Consider the following 19,662-nt stretch of genomic DNA (forward strand, 5'->3'; position numbering starts at 1 on the left):
CCTTTGTGGCGCCGACGGCACCCTGGCATCTTGACATGGTGTTGCATTTCCTGCAATCGGATTGGTTTTGAGCCTTTACAAGAGGCTGAGGTCAAGTTTTTCACGTGGAAGGCTGTCACTTTGTTGGCCTTGGCTTCTGCGTGACGTGTATCGGAATTGGGGGCTTTGTCATGTAAAAGCCCCTACTTAATCTTCCATGAAGATGGGGCTGAGCTCAGGACGCGTCAGCAGTTCCTTCCAAAGGTTGTGTCTGCTTTTCATATCAACCAACCTATTGTGGTGGCAGTGGCTACTGACTCCTCAATTGCTTCAAAGTCTTTGGATGTTGTCAGGGCTTTTGAAAATCTGTGAAGAGGACTGCTCATCACAGAAAATCGGACTCTGTTTGTTTGTCCTGTATGATCCCAAGAAAATTGGGTGTCCTGCTTCTAAGCAGACGATTTCTCGCTGAATCGGGTTCGCTATCCAGCATACATATTCTACGGCAGGATTGCCGTGTCCAAAATCTGTTAAGGCCCACTCTACCTGTAAGGTGGGTTCTTCCTGGGCAGCTGCCCGGGGTGTCACGGCTTTGCAGAGCGGCTACTTGATCTGGGTCAAACACGTTTATTAAGTTCTACAAGTTCGATACTTTGGCCTCTGAGGACTTCAAGTTTGGTCAAGCAGTTCTGCAAGAGCCTCCACACTCTCCCTCCCGTTTTGGGAGCTTTGGTACATCCCCATGGTACTAATGTGGACCCCAGCATCCTCTAGGACGTAAGAGAAAATAGGATTTTAAAAACCTACCGGTAAATCCTTTTCTCGTAGTCCATAGAGAATGCTGGGCGCCCGCCCAGCACTTCGTTATCCTGCAGTGGTTATTTGGTTCAGTACTGCTGTGTTCTTAAGTACTGCGTTTCTTTACTGGGTTGAGTAATGTTTCAACGGTTGCTGAGTTTTCAGGCTTGTTAGCCTGGTTTTGCCTTGTTTGTGTGAGCTGGTATGAATCTCGCCACTATCTGTGTATTTCCTTCTCTCGAAGTATGTTGTCTCCTCGAGCACAGCTTCTGGACTGAGTCTGTTAGGAGGGGCATAGAGGGACGAGCCAGCCCACACTGTTAAACTCTTAAAGTGCCAATGGCTCCTAGTGGACCCCATGGTACTTATGTGGACCCCAGCATCCACTACGGACTACGAGAAAAGGACTTACCGGAAGGTAATTAAAATCCTATTTTTCATGAAAGTGTAATAAAATCCGTAAACTAAAAAATGCATAATCTCTCCCCCACCCACACCTTTCTCAAACGGTAACCAGCTTTAAGGTACACACATCTTGGCTGGTAGCAGCAAAATCCTGTGGGACAAGCAGTGTGGGGACCCCTGACAAAAGCCGCTACCAACACTGTACTTTAACAGTCCTAGCCTTTCCTGTATAACGCTCAATTGACTATGTAAGTTATGCCACTGGAAAAACTAGTCCCATTTCTAACAGCTTTTAGGCATTTCGCACACCCATGCCTTAAGTGTTTGGGTAAACTGGCAGTTGTAGAATTACAAGCATTAGCATATCCTGGTGTGATGGAATCTGTAGTACTGTACATCTGCAAGAAAACACTGTTTAAAAAAACAAAACCCAGATCGCTGTTACAATTTCAAGGGACGTACATACGTACATACGTACATACGTACATACAAAGAGTATGTTCAAAGAGCCCCTGCAAATACCTGCTGCTGGTTTTCATCTACCCATATACTGTACATGCACAAGTCTCTGGTGCCTGCATCAGTAATACCCGGTGGTGCCCGGGGGGGGGGGGGAACCTGGGCCTGGACTTCTTGAAGGGGCCCAGGTCCGCACAGCCCCCTCCCCTCTTTCCTATCACATGCAGCAGTCTCCCCTATCTGCAGGGGGTTTGTGATCACACTGATCCCATCCCCTCCCTGGATCTGACCCTCGTTGGGGGGCACAACGACGCCTCACACGGTGTAGGTCGGTGCCACTACACAGAGCATAAAATGCAATATCTGTTTGTCTGATAGGTAGAATGGCCACACCTCTGTGATTAGTCACATGACCCGGGAAACTCTCTACAGCCCTGGTAACACCTACTCCCAAGCTTGTGGGAGGGTTTCTTCAGGTCTGTACCTGACTGCCTTCCTATTTACAAGGGTATATACAATCACAAAGTGTTTGCAATACTGCATTGTTTAAGAAATTATACAATATACAGTATGTTACACAAATGGGCGTACATTCAACTCTGCATCAGACCCATAGAGAGAATGAGACTATTCTTGCTATGCTAAAAATTAAAATTGGGCTAATTCCTGTAGCAGGGCCATCTATATATTAGCAGGTAGTGTCAAGGAATTGCTAAATTATTCGTTTACAAAAGAGCAGGAAATATCTGTTAATTGTAGTACAATTAAACATAGAAACATAGAATTTGACGGCAGATAAGAACCACTTGGCCCATCTAGTCTGCCCCTTTTTTTTTATTTTATCCTTTAGGCAATCTCAACCCTTTTTTAACCTTAATTCTTTGTAAGGATATTCATATGCCTATCCCAAGCATGTTTAAATTGCCCTACAGTCTTAGCCTCTACCACCTGTGATGGGAGGCTATTCCACTTATCCACTACCCTTTCTGTGAAGTAATTTTTCCTTAAATTTCCCCTGAACCTCCATATCTTGTTAATAACCTGAATTAATCATTATCTTTTATACTTCCACAGAAATGTCAGAACCTCACAAACCAGATAAAAGTTCTGCTACTAAAGAGCTTGCCATCAAACTCACAGAGGCTGGCTTGGATCCTGAAAAATGGTGTCGCGTGCTAGAGGAAGAACTGGGCATTGTAACTATCCGAACATTACAGTATGTGACAACTGAAGACTTCTCACTACTAGAGGATTTCATTACATACCCCTGGGAAAGAAGAGCATTGCATAGACTATTTAATATAGCAGACAGCAGTGTACAGATTGTGGAAGCACAAGCGAAACCACGTCTGTCACAGAAAAATAAAAATGAACTAACTTCTAAGATACCAACACAGTTAAACATGAGATCAATAAGGAAAAGTCGACAAGATGACCACTTATGTGATGCAGACATCATTGCATGTGCTTCTGGGGGGCTGGCACTTGAGGGAATTTTCCAAACAAAAAACATTGAAGATGTTCTTAAGAAACGTGAACCACTTCTCTGTGTTCCAGAAGGCTTCAAACTAGTTCAATCACAGCAAAAACCACTTTTGCAGCAAAAGGAATTTACATCTCATGAAGAGGAATCAAAATTTCAAAGACTTGTTGAAAAGATTGGGTTAAGTTTAAATAGTTCAATTAGTATTGGCTTTAAGGGCTTTGGTGTGAACAGCAGTATCGGTTATGGAAAATCTAAAGAGTCTGACAAAGTTAGAAAAGAATCCAGTAAGCAGACTTATGTGTGTACAACCAGATATAACTACATCCCTCTAGCTTCCTGTTACTTTACAAAGGACCAGCTCAGACTTTCCCAGGCTGCCCTGAATGCATTAAAACACCTTGAAAAGTTTTTTGACATAACCTCAAATAAACATCTTTTAGCAGCAGGTTGTGCTGAATTTTTCCAAAGATTTGGCTCGCATGCCAACCTTGGTCCCCTACACTTTGGAGGAATATACTGGTGGAAAGCTTCCATGCAAGGAATTGTTACCAGTCAGGTGCAAGAAGCAAAACAAATGACATCTGATGCACTAAACGTGTACATGGGTGTTAGTTATGCAGGAAGTGGAGGAGACATTGACCTGTCAACAACAAATACACAGAGTTCTGTAGACAGGTCTAAACTAGCCACATTTCAGAAAAATATTCAGTTTTCTGTAGCCAAAACAGGGGGTCCACCAGAAGCTGATTCTCTATCCCACTGGAAATCAGGACTTGTATCCAGTAGCAAAACCTGGAGTGTCATAGACCGAGGGTTTCAGCTGATACCTATATGGAAGATCATCATAGACAATCACAAGAATGAGTTCAAAGATTGTTTCAAACTTACTTCCTGCCTAATTGATCATTACACATCAGTGACTGGTCTCACCTCTGAAATGATGGTGAGAGAACATCTAGTAGATCATTTGGAAAAAACAAAACAGTTCTTACGAGTTGTGAGATCCTGGAAAGTTGACAATTTCAAACAACATTTAAAGGAGCTAATTGACTTTAAACAGACACTCAACGAAACAACGGGAAGTTATAGTGCTTGGGTGACTTCATGTCTTTCGGATAAAGGACTACAAGAATATCTAGTAAATGTTGCGAAATCCAAAGATTCCCGTTCTGAACAAGACAAATATCTCATAAAAGTTGCATTGCAACAGCTAATCGAGCCTCATATTTATTCTGTTGATCACTTCCCCAATGCCTCATTTATTATGAGTTGGATTTATGACTCTGAGAAGGGTAAACTTGATCGCATTTCAGTGTCCAATTTTAAGGAGCTCATTGATGTTTTACAGCATTCAATGGATGATGTTCTACATGCTAGTGTTGCCTTGAAGGCCTCCACAGAAGAACATCAACAAGCAAAGCTTAAAGCTACAATAGACATCAGTCTCTCATTGTATTCCTTCCTGAGAACTATGAGGAAGATGAAACAAATCGACACAGAATTACTGGTCCTCTGCATTGCACATAATTCTGGATATTGTATGGAAAATAACAACTTCCGGGACCTTTTAGAATCTAAAGATATTGAGTTTCTGAAAAATCAGATGCAAAAAGCCTATCAGAAGTACACAAACATCAGAAGTCAATCAGCTCAGCGGGCTCAAGCATTCGTCCTGTACACAGGTTTGACATCTGCGGGTCAATATAAAGAAATCTCTCTGGAACAAAAACAAGAACGTTTACATTTTATGAGAAAACACCTGGCAGGCTGTCTTTCACCCAATGTCAGTGATATAATTGAACAACATTCAAAATACTGTGATTGGAGTAAAATGGAAGATGATCTAAGAGCCTTTAGCTACGGACACACAAAAAAAGAATTTAAAACCGATGAAATTGAACATGAACTTCATGTATGCCAAGAAAGAGTAACCTATATGACAAATGACGAAGATATGGACTGCAGCAGCATGAATACACAATTTTTGCAATTACTGAGTAGACTGAATCTTGACAAGTATTATCCTCAAAAAATGAAGAATGCTGATTTTCATAAGATCTGTAGATCTTCTCTCTGTGAAACACAAATTTTGGAAGAAAAACAACTTGCTTTTCATTTTTTGCAAAAATTGCTCATGTTGGATTATCGCGCACGATATGTTCAATGTAGAGTCAATGGTGATCCCATTCAGGAGAACACCAGCAATGAAGATCATAACCTGTACACATCTCAGGATAACTTTGAAGATTTCCTTGGTGACTTTAGTGAAGATTTTAAAAATCAGAGGATGAGTAATAAACAAACAATTCACCCTATGGATGTCCAGATGGCTATTTTTCATTGTGCTAATGATTATATGAGACAGTATATTTATACAAAACTATCACTTTGTCAGTTTGCTGTACCACTTTTGGTAACCAATCCCAACCGAAATTCTATTGAGTTCCCACTTTGGTCTTTTCAAGAAGTTAAAAAGAAGTGGAAAACGAAGAGTGTCAAAAACGCAGAGAATGATAAATATAATGACAAATTTATTAAGGAAACAGAAATTCCCATTGTATCCTTTATTCGTCTTGGCCCATCTACATCCTCCAAATCCCAGATAATCAATTTGCTGATGAGTAAAAAAAGACATGACATCTTCTACCACCGCCACTGCAAAGGAAGCACCAAGAACTCTGTGCTGATGAACGGTGTCACAGAGATTGCCTGGTATTGTCCAGGTGGGAAGGAGGATGACACATTTGATGACTGTATAGCACTCACTAATCTTCATGGGGATGCCAGAGACCATGATCAACAGGTAAAATTCTTGCTTCAAATTTCTTCTGTCATTGTAGTTATGTTCAGTGATTTAGATGCAAATGAAACACGGGCAAAAGAAGTGCTACAACAATTATGGAAATCCTCCATACCACTAATCTGTTTACTTGCAGATAAAGAACACTGTCAACCTACACCTGGATTGAGGAGAAAAATAGGTATAAAAAATAGAAATGAAGCAGAATTGCTACAAGATGTAACATCAGCGATACAATCATTATTACCTACTTTAAAAAGAAGGTACTCGCTCAGCAAATGTGGCAGCATTGCCAGAGCTCATGGATTTATGGTTGATGAAGACAAAGAACAATGCCAGCAAAGCAGAGAACAAGCCGAGGTTCTGATCTCTCTGTTCAAAGAAAAAAATGTATTGGAAGCAAAGAGCGAATTTCTTCCTTTACAGGGTGATCTCTGGCACAAGTGGTGCATGAAAGACAAAGAACTGACTCGACTGAAGACGAAAAGCAACCAGAGCATTGAGCAACAACGTAGTGACATTGAGTCTCAAAAATATACAATAAGAAACCAACAACTACAAAGAGCTTTTCCTCTCAATGATTTCATGAGAACTTTTCTACAGATTCTACAGTCAAATGTTCAATGCTCACAAATGTATTTTCTCCAGTGGTTTAAAATGTATTTGGATGACTTGTCTTCAAACACTCTTTCAGTGCTATACCAGGAGTACCACAATGTGTGGTCAAATATAAAGAAGGAAAAGCAAAAAGGTAAAAATAAACAGATTATAGAAAAAATGGGCAAAGATTTAGAAAAACTATCAATGAAGATCAATATGTCAACATTTGGGCTTGAACACATTCTGAGAGAACTTGGCCAAATCTATGAAGCATTAGAAACCTTCCCTAAAGAGAATAAAAGTTTTTCCCATTTGCCAAAAATTGTGGCACATCTTATGGTCTCTGGGTATCCGGTTGAGTTGATGGATGGAGATGCTGCCCATGTGCCACTGAGGTGGATTCAGTCTATTCTGGATGAACTGATAAAAATACTAGGAGACAAAAAGCTTTATGTCCTCTCTGTACTGGGTATACAAAGTACAGGTAAGTCCACATTACTCAATGCTATGTTTGGGCTGCAGTTTGCTGTAAGTGCTGGGAGATGTACTAGAGGAGCATTTATGCAGCTTATAGAGGTAGATGAAGAACTAAGACATGAGATGACCTTTGACTATGTTCTTGTTGTAGATACAGAGGGGTTAAGAGCTGTGGAGTTGTCAAACAGAAATGCACTTAATCATGACAATGAATTGGCCACATTTGTAATTGGCCTGGGTAACCTTACAGTCATTAACATTTTTGGGGAAAATCCCTCTGAAATTCAAGACATCCTACAGATTGCTGTCCAAGCATTTCTGAGAATGAAAAGAGTCAATCTACAACCCAGCTGTCTATTTGTTCATCAAAATGTCGGAGAAATCACAGCCAAAGAGAAAAATATGGAGGGACGAAGAAAACTACAGGAAAAACTGGATGAGATGACATTGTGTGCTGCACAGCAAGAGCAATGTGATGTAACCTGTTTTAATGATGTCATCAAATTTGATGTAAACGCTCAAATTCACTACTTTGCCCACCTCTGGGAAGGGGACCCACCAATGGCTCCTCCAAACCCAAGTTACAGCCAAAATGTGCAAACACTAAGACAGGTCATACTCGACTCTGCAAAACGGGAAGCACAACAAAAAATGTTGAGCATTTCAATGTTCAAAACACGTGTTAACGACCTGTGGAACGCATTGCTTAATGAGAATTTTGTTTTCAGCTTCAAGAATTCTCTTGAGATTGCAGCTTACAACAAACTGGAAGTGAAATACAGCCAATGGGCATGGACACTGAGAGAACACATGCTGACACTTCAAAACAAAATCAATAACCAAATTAATAAGGATGAAATAAAATTTGTAGATGTAATGTCTCTAAAAAAAGAGTTTGAGCAAGAATTCAAAACCATTTTGGAAGATTTAAAGAAATTTTTTAACGATGAAAAAGATGGGGACATACTAGTTCAATGGAAAGTGAATACAGAACACAGGCTCGCTACTATTAAAGATGAACTCATAGAAGAGATAAGGAAAAAAGCAGATGAACTAATTACTTTAAAAAGGGACAATAGAAAAATAAATGAGTTAAAAGAGAAATATGAGGAACAAATGTTTGTAGAAAGCAGAAAAATGGCCCTGGCCTTGAAAGGAAAAAACTTAAATGATGAAGACTTGCTGGAAAAATTCAATAAAATGTGGAATATGTGCATTAGCGGAGCAGCTGCTGCAATGCGGACCCTTGAACCCCCGCCAATCCAAATGCATATGGAAAATGTTTTATTAGAACGCTTCAAGCGAGAGACCGATCTAGTCGATACAATCAGAAATTCTTATAAGTGGACAAACTTAGTTGAGGAGTTCTCCAAGTACATTTCAACTAAACGCAAGTATTATGTGCTGCCTGAAACGCTTTCATTTGCAAACCAGAAACACATAGAAAGTGTCACCCATGCTCTACACAAGCGAATAGACGAATATATAGGTCAAAAACAGCAGCAAAAAATGGATTATCAGCTTATTTACTTTCATGAAATTCTAAACATCCTAAATGCAGAAGTATGCTCAATGTTAGACAGTAAGTTTAAATATAAACGTGAATACATTCTGTATGTGTCTCTGTTCTTGTGCCAAAAGGCTGCCCACAGATTTATCCAGATTAATGATGCATTTAGAAAAGCCAATGATCCTCTTGTCTATCTACAAAGTAAAAGAAAACAATTCTGGCAGAGTTTTAAAATCTCTTGTGAAGGAACAATACAAATCGCATCACTGGCTGACTTCCTGTGTAACACAATTAAAGACTCCGTCCAGCAAGGAGTGTATGAGAGGTCTGCAATCCAATTAGCTGGTGCCATGAAAAGTAACCACCCTGCTCTGAATGGGAACAGATCAAAACTGGAGTTCTGTCTACTTAAGTCACTGGCAGAGGAAGAGAACTTCCAGGATTATATGAATTATGTCACTGATCCTAAATCAGCAATTCAAGCCTTTATTGGGGAATGTATTGACCAATATTATGATAACAAGACCAAGATATCCGTCAACTTACACATTAATGTGGATCACTTCAGAAACCTTATAATAAAGGCTATAGATACATCAGCTGTAATGGTCACAGACCGACGTGGCGATGTCAGCTCGTGGCTGGATGCTTTCTGCTCAAGGCTTGGAAGTGAGGTGAATCTGTCCAGTGCTGACCTCAAAAGTGTGAAATATCAGAACATAACAGATATAGATTTTCTAAAAGAGGCGATGACACAGGCTATGGAAATTGTGGTGAAAGACCTAAAACGTGACTTTTCCAACTGTCATCTGCTCAATATGAAAATAAAGATTCTTGAAATACTCTTTAGTGGGTTTCAGGGGTGCTGGGAAAAGTGTCCCTTTTGTGGTGCAGTCTGTACGAATACTATTGCTGGACATGATGGAAAGCACAGTGTGAAGTTCCATCGTCCTCGAGCTATCGATTGTGGCAAATGGCATAAAACAGATCACTTTGTCACAGATATATGTTCCACTCTTGTATCCAGTGATTTAGTATTTATACTTAGTGACGACAAGCAATTTCCCTACAAAACCTACAGTGACGCTGGACCTCCTTACAGTAACTGGTCTATTACGCCAGACAACTCCGCATTATCTTACTGGAAATGGGTGATCTGCCACTTCCAGTCTGATTTAGAAAATCATTATAAATTGCGATTTACAGATAAAGGGACTGTCCCTTCACAATGGAAGAGTATACAGAAGCAGGCTGTCATTTTGGAGGTAGAGAAACTAATGTAAATCTTACAAACTTTAAAAGAGCCTGTAGGGTAAGCCTACAATGAGCATCAAAGATCAGTTTATGCTTCTACTGTAAACGGATCATTTAGGGGGTAAAAAGAATTTTGAAGACTAATCGAAAGACTAGTGTAATCGAAGACTAATTATACATAATATTGAAGTACGTTGAAACAATATATATTCAGTGATTACTGTGATCTTGCAAACATTGTAGATGTAGACCTTGAGTTATTGTAGATGTGCAGTAGAACACTGAATTGAACAACAGTTGGCTGGGAGAAGATGAAGAGTAATCAGTACCATGGGGGGACACGACGACGACAACAATGTGATTATGATCTTCAGAAGATAATTAATTAATTACTTGCAGCTCTCGATGACCTTTGAATGCTCCGACTCCTCTTATAAGACCTCCCCTTCTTATAACAAGTCATGTATATAAACATATCGATGATCATCATGATTTTTTTTTCTTGGCTATATAGCACTATAACTAGCATGTGATAGCAGTGTGTGTAAATACTTAGGCAAACTCTGCTTACTTAATGCATTTTTTTTTTTTTACTTTCTTGTTATTGTGATTATGCTTATGTCATGCACTGCTCAGTGCAATTACCGATCATGCATGTTCTCAATGATCAATTCATTCGGGGGACAAAAAATACCAATGTCCTCGAATATTGTTTATTAGCTAGGCTAAAAAACTAAATGTAATTGCATTTATTTTTTGTTTTGCAATCTTGTAAAATGGAATGGATAAATAAACGCATGCAAACTCAATATTCCCAGGACTGTCTCTTACTATAGTAACTCTACATTACTATTGGTGTACAACGATGGTAGTTTGTTTGTTTGTTTTTGTGTGTGTGTGTTGGTTGTCCATTGAGTCTTACTAGATCTGAAATTATATTTTGGGAACACCATCTCTCACTTGTCCTGCCAATAAATGGTATCTTCAAATGGCTTTATTCTACAGCTTGATATTATTTTTCTTTAGAATCTAAGTTTACTTCTGCGGTTGAGAAGCACGTGCCTTCTCATACAAGTATTGAGGATCAGAGCCGTAAGTAGACTTTGGTGCCCTGTGACAGAATTGACCACCCCCACCCCCCACATTTTTCCAATTTGGGACATAAGGCGCATGCCTCACGAGGAAGGGGCATTACTAAATTGATCCTAGGGAAAGTTCATGCTATGATGCCCCTTGCCACATATATATATATATATATATATATATATATTAGAGCCAGCCCTAACCAATATGATGCCCTAGGCAAGATTTTGGCTGGTGCCCCCTAGCAGCGATGCTAGTTCCACCTCTGACCCTGCACCTCTTTACCAGCATTATCCCCACTCACCCTTAGCAGTCTTCATTTTGGTGCTCCTACCCCCTGTATTTTAAATAGGAACAGTGCGTATATTCTGCGCACAGCTCAAAAAGGGGCGTGTTCTTGCTGGGAAGGGGCATGGCCACACAATAGTACCCCCAATTCAAATTACACCACACACTAGTGCAACTTTATTCATATTTTATGATGTGATAGTGTCCCTTATTCACGTTACATCACACAGGATTACCACTTTACCTTATATATGTTACACCTCACAGTAGTGCCCCTTATTCACATTACTTCACACTTAATTGCTCCTTATTCACATTACACCACACCATGTTGCTCTTTATTCACATTAGACCACACTGTAGTGCCCTTTCTATGTTACACCACACAGTTGAGTACCTTATACACATTATGCCACACATTAGGAATGCCTTTATACACATAATACCACGCAGTAATGCCCCTTACACATATGACACACATTATTACTGTCCTTACAAACATAATGCGCCTTACACATTATGCCAACCTTTATTAATGCCCTTATACACATAATGTCCCTTACACATATGCCGCACATTACTAATGCCCTTATACACATACTGATACACATAATGCCCCTTTCACTTATGCTGCACATTATTGATGCCCTTATACACATATGCCAAACACTACTGCACAACCAATCCACCCGCACACAGCACTCACATGGCCGCTAACACTTTGACCTCTGCTCGGATACAGATATGTCCTCATACATCTTGCCTCAATATGCAGCAAGAGATGCCTGGCATGAATCAGGTGGCAGCTCTGCTAACGTCGGATGCCTTTTTTTATTAAAATGCATCTGATTTGCATTATTATGTGGTTAGGATGCACATGCAGCTTCTGATTAAACTGATATGCAGCATGCCTATATTCTGTGTGTGACTGTGGCTGTATCTTCATATGAAATGCTACTTTACAGTGATTTCCAGGAATACACTGTAACCTAGCATTTCATATGCAGATACAGCCGCAGTCACACACACAATATAGGCATGTCACATATCATTTTAATCAGCAGAAGCTGCTTGTGCCCCTAGGCATACCAAATGCCTTCATTTGCCTATGCCTAGGGCAGGCGCTCTTTCTCTATCTGTTAGCGCTAAGTGAACCAAGACCAGCACCTCTAGAAGAACCTCCTGTTAGCAAAGGTTCGGGGGGAAACGGCAAACAAACAGATCCGTGGGCGCTTATGTGTATGGTACGGTTTCATTAATATTAGTATATCAATTTTAAACATACAATTTTCAATTACATAAAATAAAAATATTATACACAAAAATAACCAGCACCATACTCGAGCAGATCCATGCAGTGTTCAACCACATATCCAGTCTCTTGCAGCCACACAGATCTGCCCAGCCTCAACACTGATCATCCCTTCACAAAGTACAAGGTAAGCTTTGAATAGTTAGGACTCTCCAGCTTGGAATTCTCTAGCTTTTTATGCAAGGGCAGATAGCTCAATAAATAGTGTCTGACTGCAATGCCATAGGCAACAGGTTTGAATCCCGGGCAAATCAGCATCCTGAAATGTAATAAAAGACAGTGCGACTGAACAACAAAGAGCTCTCAAGTCAAGTGCATGAATGTTGTATAGGTATTAGCGACAAAAGGGGTGGGGATAGGATCCGGGTCGGTCAGGAGATGCTACACTTCAAAAAGGGGAGAAGCTGCAAGTGAAAGCCATTAAAACAGATAATTGACAAGTGCTGCCAACAGCGCCCCCTATCCTGCAGCGCTATGTGCGCTGCACACACCTAGTTACAGCCCTGTTGAGGATAAGCACAGCTCTTCTCTGTTCTGCTGAGGATCCTCCCCTCACTCCATCTCTCACCAGCCATTATTTATAATCCCCATTGTATGTGTTTGTCGGACAAGCCAAGTGTGTATAAAGTTCTGAAAGGGCAAAGGGCCTGAAACTGATTTGGGAAAAAATTAAGAAAGCGCAAGTAACTGTGTACCTGGACACACCATGTTGCAGTGGAAGGGCTGCAAATATGTACAGTTTTGTATGCAGTGTAAATAAAGGCTGCATTTGCATGTTGCCCAGAAATGCTGGTCAGCTTTTATGCTTTCACTACAATTTAGATAACATTCGGGCAGACCCCTCTCAAATCTAAATCTTCAAATATTTAAAATCTACCCCACCTGCAGTGCAAATTTACTTCACCAAGGCGCACAGTAACCTGCTTTCCCATACTTTATTCCCAAATCACAATCAGATCAGAAATACAGTACCTAGGCGCATAAACAATTTCAGCACAATGACAACCAAGCACTTGTGTGTAGAGTTCCATAGTTCTGACCCACACATTATAAGACGTATCAAGATTACTAAACCAGGGTGATTTTATGACCGATACTCCAGAATTACCGTATATACTCGAGTATAAGTCGACCCGAATATAAGCCGAGGCACCTAATTTTACCACAAAAACCTGGCAAAACTTATTGACTCGAGTATAAGCCTAGGGTGGGATATGCAGCTCTAGCTGTACACAGCCCTCATACTGCCAGATATGCCCCCACAGTGCCAGATATGCCATCATACTGCCAGATATGCCCCCACACAGTGCCAGTTATACCCCCACAGTGCCAGATATGCCCGCCCCCTCAGTGCCAGATATCCCCCGACAGTGCCAAATATGCCCCACAGTGCCAGATATGCCCTCATACTGCCAGATATGCATGCCCCCGCAGTGCCAGATATGCCCTCATACTGCCAGATATGCCCCCACACAGTGCCAGTTATACCCCCACAGTGCCAGACATGCCCGCCCCCTCAGTGCCAGATATCCCCCGACAGTGCCAAATATGCCCCACAGTGCCAGATATGCCCTCATACTGCCAGATATGCATGCCCCCTCAGTGCCAGATATGCCCCCACAGTGCCAGATATGCCCTCATACTGCCAGATATGCATGCGCCCTCAGTGCCAGATATGCCCTCACACTGCCAGATATGCCCCCACACAGTGCCAGTTATACCCCCACAGTGCCAGATATGCCCTCATACTGCCAGATATGCTTGCCCCCTCAGTGCCACATATGCCCCCCCCCCAAGTGCCAAATATGCTCCCCCAGTGTCTGCTATAACTTACCTTCCGCCGCTCCCGCGTTGTCTTGTGAAGGAGGGACACGGAGGGCACAGCGCGCACCTCTCCTGTGTCCCTCCTGCGTCTCCGGTGGCCGCGGCGGGTCTGTTAAATGAAGTGCCGGTTCGTGAGCCAATCAGAGCTCACGAACGGGTACTTCCTTTAATAGACCCGCCGCTGCCGCCGGAGATGCAGGAGGGACACAGGAGTGGCGCGCGCTGTGTCCTCCGTGTCCCTCCTTCCCACTGCACTGCACTGCCAGCACTGACTCGAGTATAAGCCAAGGGGGCTTTTTCAGCACAAAAAAAAAGTGCTGAAAAAGTCGGCTTATACTCGATCGAGTATATACGGTACATCAATTAAGTTGAATTTATAGTGTAAACTGAATTTTATATGCAGGTGGAACCATCTTTATCTTATCCTTTAATAGGATTAATTGAGCCAGGGCAGTCGGACTTAATCCCCTGCTGTAATGACTTGGGGGGGGTCATTCCGAGTTGATGGCTCGCTAGTTAGTTTTAACAGCCGTGCAAACGCTATGCCGCCGCCCACTGGGAGTGTATTTTAGCTTAGCAGAAGTGCGAACGGTTGTATCGCAGAGCGCCTGCAAAAAATTTTGTGTCGTTTCAGAGTAGCTCAAAACCTAGTCAGCGCTTGCGATCACTTCAGACTATTCCGGATTTGACGTCTCACACCCGCCCACTCTGCGGAAACCAGTGCGACTGAAATGCATCGCTAGACCCTGTGCAAAACTACATCGTTCGTTGTTCCCGTATGTCGCGCGTGCGCATTGCACCGCATACGCATGCACAGAACTGCCGATTTTTAGCCTGATTGCAGGGCTGCGAACAAATTCAACTAGCGATCAACTCGGAATGACCCCCTTAATCCCCTGCTGTATTGTTCTCTCTGTATTGTATTGCACAATAGATAAAAGGCTTATGCTCACAAACCATGGCTTGCCTAGACGCAGCAGAGAGGCCAAGATGAGCGTGGCTCCACCTGTAATGTGTGGTTACCAACACGAGGAGCCTTATCACTATTTTGCTGGTAACTGAAGCTGCTATTATCCGATTTGCTTCAGGTTCCCACCAACTTCAAAATTTATGAAATACTGAACAAGCAGGAAATTTAGTATTTTAGTTTTAACCACTTGCTAAGACCTTTGTCAAATGCAGCTTTGAAAAGAGAAAATAATCCCATTTTAATCATGTTGGTTTACAAGTAACCATAATGTGTACACATTCTTAAGATACAGTATGCCCAGCTGAAAATACAATGTAAGTATGCTCCCATATCAAGTTGTGCTGAAAGCATAAATATATGCCAGTCTTCAGCAACTGCTAGATGATGACATTAAAATGAAGTAAAATGTATTTATTATTTCTAAGTAGGGAGGCCAATCCCGGGCCATGTTTTCAATCCCGGGTATCGGGATTGAAAAATGGTCAGTTCCGGGATTGGCTTTCTTCGTATGTGTGTGTCTACCCACCCCGCACCGCCCTTCCCCCTTCCACACATAAATCAACTCGCCAAACTGCTGGGGCGGGTGGGAGGGGATCTTCTTTCAGCCGCGGTTACTGCAGAGGGTGCCGGGAGGAGGCAGAGGGTGACGGCCGCCTTACCAGCGGCCTCAGCTGCTGGTGACTGCGCAGCGTGACCTCACAGTCAGAGGTCACGCTGTACCGGGGGGAGGAGGGAGCCAGGCAGCATTCAGTGTCCTGAGGACGCCCAACACTGCCCGGAATTAAAGAGCAGCCTGATCCCGGGATTTGAGCTTCCAATCTCGGGATTGAATCCCACCCTATTTTTGGCCTAAAAGTGCTTCTGTTCCCCTTTACAAGATTAGCTAGCATGAGTGCATCTAGTCTGAGGTGGAGACACTGATGTGTGTACATAGAAATGCCATAAAAGCAACATTCACAACAAAGCTATACAGGTTGAGTATCCCATATCCATATATTCCGAAATACGGAATATTCCGAAATACGGACTTTTTTGAGTGAGAGTGAGATAGTGAAACCTTTGTTTTTGATGGCTCAATGTACACAAACTTTGTTTAATACACAAAGTTATTAAAAATACTGTATTAAATGACCTTCAGGCTGTGTATATAAGGTGTATATGAAACATAAATGAATTGTGTGAATGTAGACACACTTTGTTTAATGCACAAAGTTATAAAAAGTTTTGGCTAAAATTACCTTCAGGCTGTGTGTATAAGGTGTATATGAAACATAAATGCATTCTGTGCTTAGATTTAGGTCCCATCACCATGATATCTCATTATGGTATGCAATTATTCCAAAATACGGAAAAATCCGATATCCAAAATACCTCTGGTCCCAAGCATTTTGGATAAGGGATACTCAACCTGTACCAGACTTATCTGGCAGGTCCCAGTATGCCCAAGGAGTTACTGGCTTGCTGGGATTTGGAACTACAAAGTTACCAAGTTATATAGGTTACTTTTGCAAGTGCTGTTGATGATTGCCAGGAAGAGCCACAGTGCTAATGGGCCTGGGGTGGGTTTTCTCATCTAGGGGTCCAAACACCCCTGGCAAAATAAGGGACTGGCACCCCTCCCCCCATTCCTATTTGATATATGGAAGGTGGGTGTAACTATGTGTGTGTGTGTGTGTGTGTATAATATATATATATATATATAAATACACACACACATACACATACTTTTTTATTATTATTATCATCCTTTATATGGCGCCACAAGGGTTCCGCAGCGCCCTATTACAGGGTACATAAATAATCAAACAGGAAAACAGCAACTTACAGTTGATGACAGTATAGGACAAGTACAGGGTAAATATACATAGTTACATCAGCAGATGACACTGGAATAAGTATCAGGTGGCAGAAGACTGCTGGATGTGGTACAGTTGAAGATTATTAAAGTAAGACAAAGGATAAGCACATGAGGGAAGAAGGCCCTGCTCGTGAGAGCTTACAATCTAAAGGTGAGGGGTAGACAGACAGGGGTGACACAGATGGGGTACATGGAGAACATGGAGCAGAGGGTTAGGATGAGAGTTGCCTGGGTTTGGTGAAGAAGTGGGTCTTAAGAGCCCGTTTGAAGTTTTGTAGAGAGGTGGCGAGTCTGAGGGGGAGAGGTAAAGAATTCCAGAGAAGTGTAGCAGCACGTGAAAAATCTTGGAGGTGGGAGGAAGTAATCCGTAGGCAGGAGAGTCATCGTGCATTAGCAGAGCGAAGAGGACGGGTGGGAGTGTAAAGGGAGATAAGGTCAGAGATGTAGATGGGAGAGGAGTGGGTGAGGGCTTTGTAAGCAATTGTGAGAAGCTTGAAATGGATTCTGAAAGGGAAGGGGAGCCAGTGAAGGTCTAGTAAGAGAGGAGAGGTGGACGTAGTGCGTTTGAGGAAAATGAGCCGAGCAGCAGCATTGAGGATAGATTGGAGTGGAGAGAGGTGTTTGTCAGGAATGCCAGTCAGGAGGAGATTACAGTAGTCCAGTCTGGAGATGACCAGTGAGTGGATAAGAGTCTTAGTACCATCCTGGGTCAGAAAGGGTTTGATCCTGGAAATATTTTTTAGATGAAAACGGCAGGTTTGTGAGAGGTGCTGAATGTGTGGTTTGAAGGAGACGGAGGAGTCAAGGATTACTCCAAGACGGCGCACTTGGGGGCTAGAGGAGATAGTAGTGCCATCAATAGATAATGAGATTGTAGTAGGTGAGGTTATGCGGGAGGGAGGGAAGATGATCAGCTCGGTCTAAGACATGTTAAGTTTAAGAAAGCGCTGGGACATCCAGGAAGAGGTAGCAGAGAGACAGTTGGAGATACGAGTGAGGAGAGCAGAGGAGAGGTCTGGAGAGGAAAGATAGATTTGGGTGTCATCAGCATAGAGATGATATTGGAAACCAAAAGAACTAATGAGCTTACCTAGTGAGGATGTATAGAGGGAGAAGAGAAGAGGACCAAGAACAGAACCTTGGGGTACACCTACAGTTAGTGGAAGTGAGGGGGAGGTGGAGTCATGTGAGCAGATGGAGAATGAACGGCCAGAGATGTAGGAAGACAGCCAAGAGAGGGCAGTGTCACGCAGACCAATGGAGTGAAGGATTTGCAGTAGGAGAGGATGGCCCACAGTGTCAAAAGCAGCAGAGAGATCAAGTAGAATAAGTAGAGAGTAGTGTCCCTTAGATTTAGCAGCATGGAGGTCATTGCATAATTTTGTAAGGGCAGTTTCAGTGGAGTGGAGAGGACGGAAGCCAGACTGGAATGGGTCAAGTAGTGAGTGTGAGGAAAGAAAGGAAGTAAGGCGGTTGTAGACAATATGCTCAAGGAGTTTGGAGGCAAAAGGGAGGAGAGAGATGGGTCGGTAGTTGGAGAGAGTGTTTGGATCAAGGGTAGGTTTTTTAAGAATAGGAGAGATGAGTGCATGCTTGAAGGCAGAGGGGACAGTGCGTGATGAGAGGGAGAGATTGAGAAGGTGGGAAAGATGGGAATAAGCAGAAGGAGATAGGGTCAAGTGGGGAGGTGGTGAGGGGACAGGAACGAATGAGGGCCATGACTTCCTCTCCAGATGCATGGGAGAAAAATGTCAGAGTTGGTGGGAGGGATGGGGAGGAGTGGTAAGGGATGGGAGAGAGCTGGTTACTGATGGTCTGGTGTGATGTGATGTCCTTACGTATGGAGTTAAATTTGGATGTGAAGTAAGTGGCAAAGTCAAGAGCAGAGAGTGAGGAAGGGAGACGAGGTGGAGGTGGGCAAAGGAGTGGAGGGGCGCCGGGGGTTGGAAGACTGGGAGGAGATGAGGTTCTTGAAGTATGACTGTTTAGCAAGAGAAAGGGCAGCACTGAAGGATGAGAGCATAAGTTTGAAATGGAGGAAGTCTGCCTTAGAGCGTGATGTCCTCCAGTGTCGCTCAGCAGTACGTGAGCATTTTTGCAGATATCTGGTGCATTTGGTGTGCCAGGGTTGAGGTGTTAATTTGCGAGGGTGAATAGTGGTTGGTGGAGCAACAGAGTCAAGAGCAGAAGTAAGGGATGCATTGTATGTGGAAGTGGCTTGTTCAGGGCATGAGAGAGAGAGAATAGGAGAGAGAAGTGAGTCAAACAGGGAGAAAAGGAATGTGGTGTCAATAGCCTCAATGTTACGGTTAGTGATGGTAGCCTTAGGAGGTAGAGATGGGGAAGTCGAGAGAGATAGGTTAAAGGAGAGCAGGTGGTGGTCAGAGAGGGGAAATGGGGAATTGGAAAAATCAGAAATATCACAGCGGTGAGTGAAGACCAGATCCAGTGAGCTCCCATTCACATGGGAGGGTGAGGAGGTCCACTGGGAGAGACCAAGTGAAGAGGTGAGGTTAAGGAGTTTAGAGGCAGGGTATTTGTGTGGGGATGTCAATAGGG

General features: G+C 42.6%; 1 protein-coding gene across 2 annotated transcripts in view; it reads left to right on the plus strand.

The window, feature by feature from the left end:
- The window catches only part of LOC134958452 (interferon-induced very large GTPase 1-like), a 168,606-nt gene that overhangs the window by 51,282 nt on the left and 97,662 nt on the right, over nucleotides 1–19,662 (plus strand). Inside the window, exon 4 of one of the 2 annotated variants that reach the window (XM_063941073.1) lies at nucleotides 2,716–10,577. The exons of the other annotated variant lie outside the window; for it this stretch is intronic. Within the exon in view, the coding sequence (XP_063797143.1) occupies nucleotides 2,718–9,797 (7,080 nt within the window). The 5' untranslated portion in view covers nucleotides 2,716–2,717 and the 3' untranslated portion in view covers nucleotides 9,798–10,577. Of the gene's footprint in view, nucleotides 1–2,715; nucleotides 10,578–19,662 lie in introns of those variants that run through there. 2 annotated transcript variants of the gene reach the window in all.

Source organism: Pseudophryne corroboree, chromosome 9 (assembly GCF_028390025.1).
Source record: "Pseudophryne corroboree isolate aPseCor3 chromosome 9, aPseCor3.hap2, whole genome shotgun sequence".
Taxonomy (NCBI): domain Eukaryota; kingdom Metazoa; phylum Chordata; class Amphibia; order Anura; family Myobatrachidae; genus Pseudophryne; species Pseudophryne corroboree.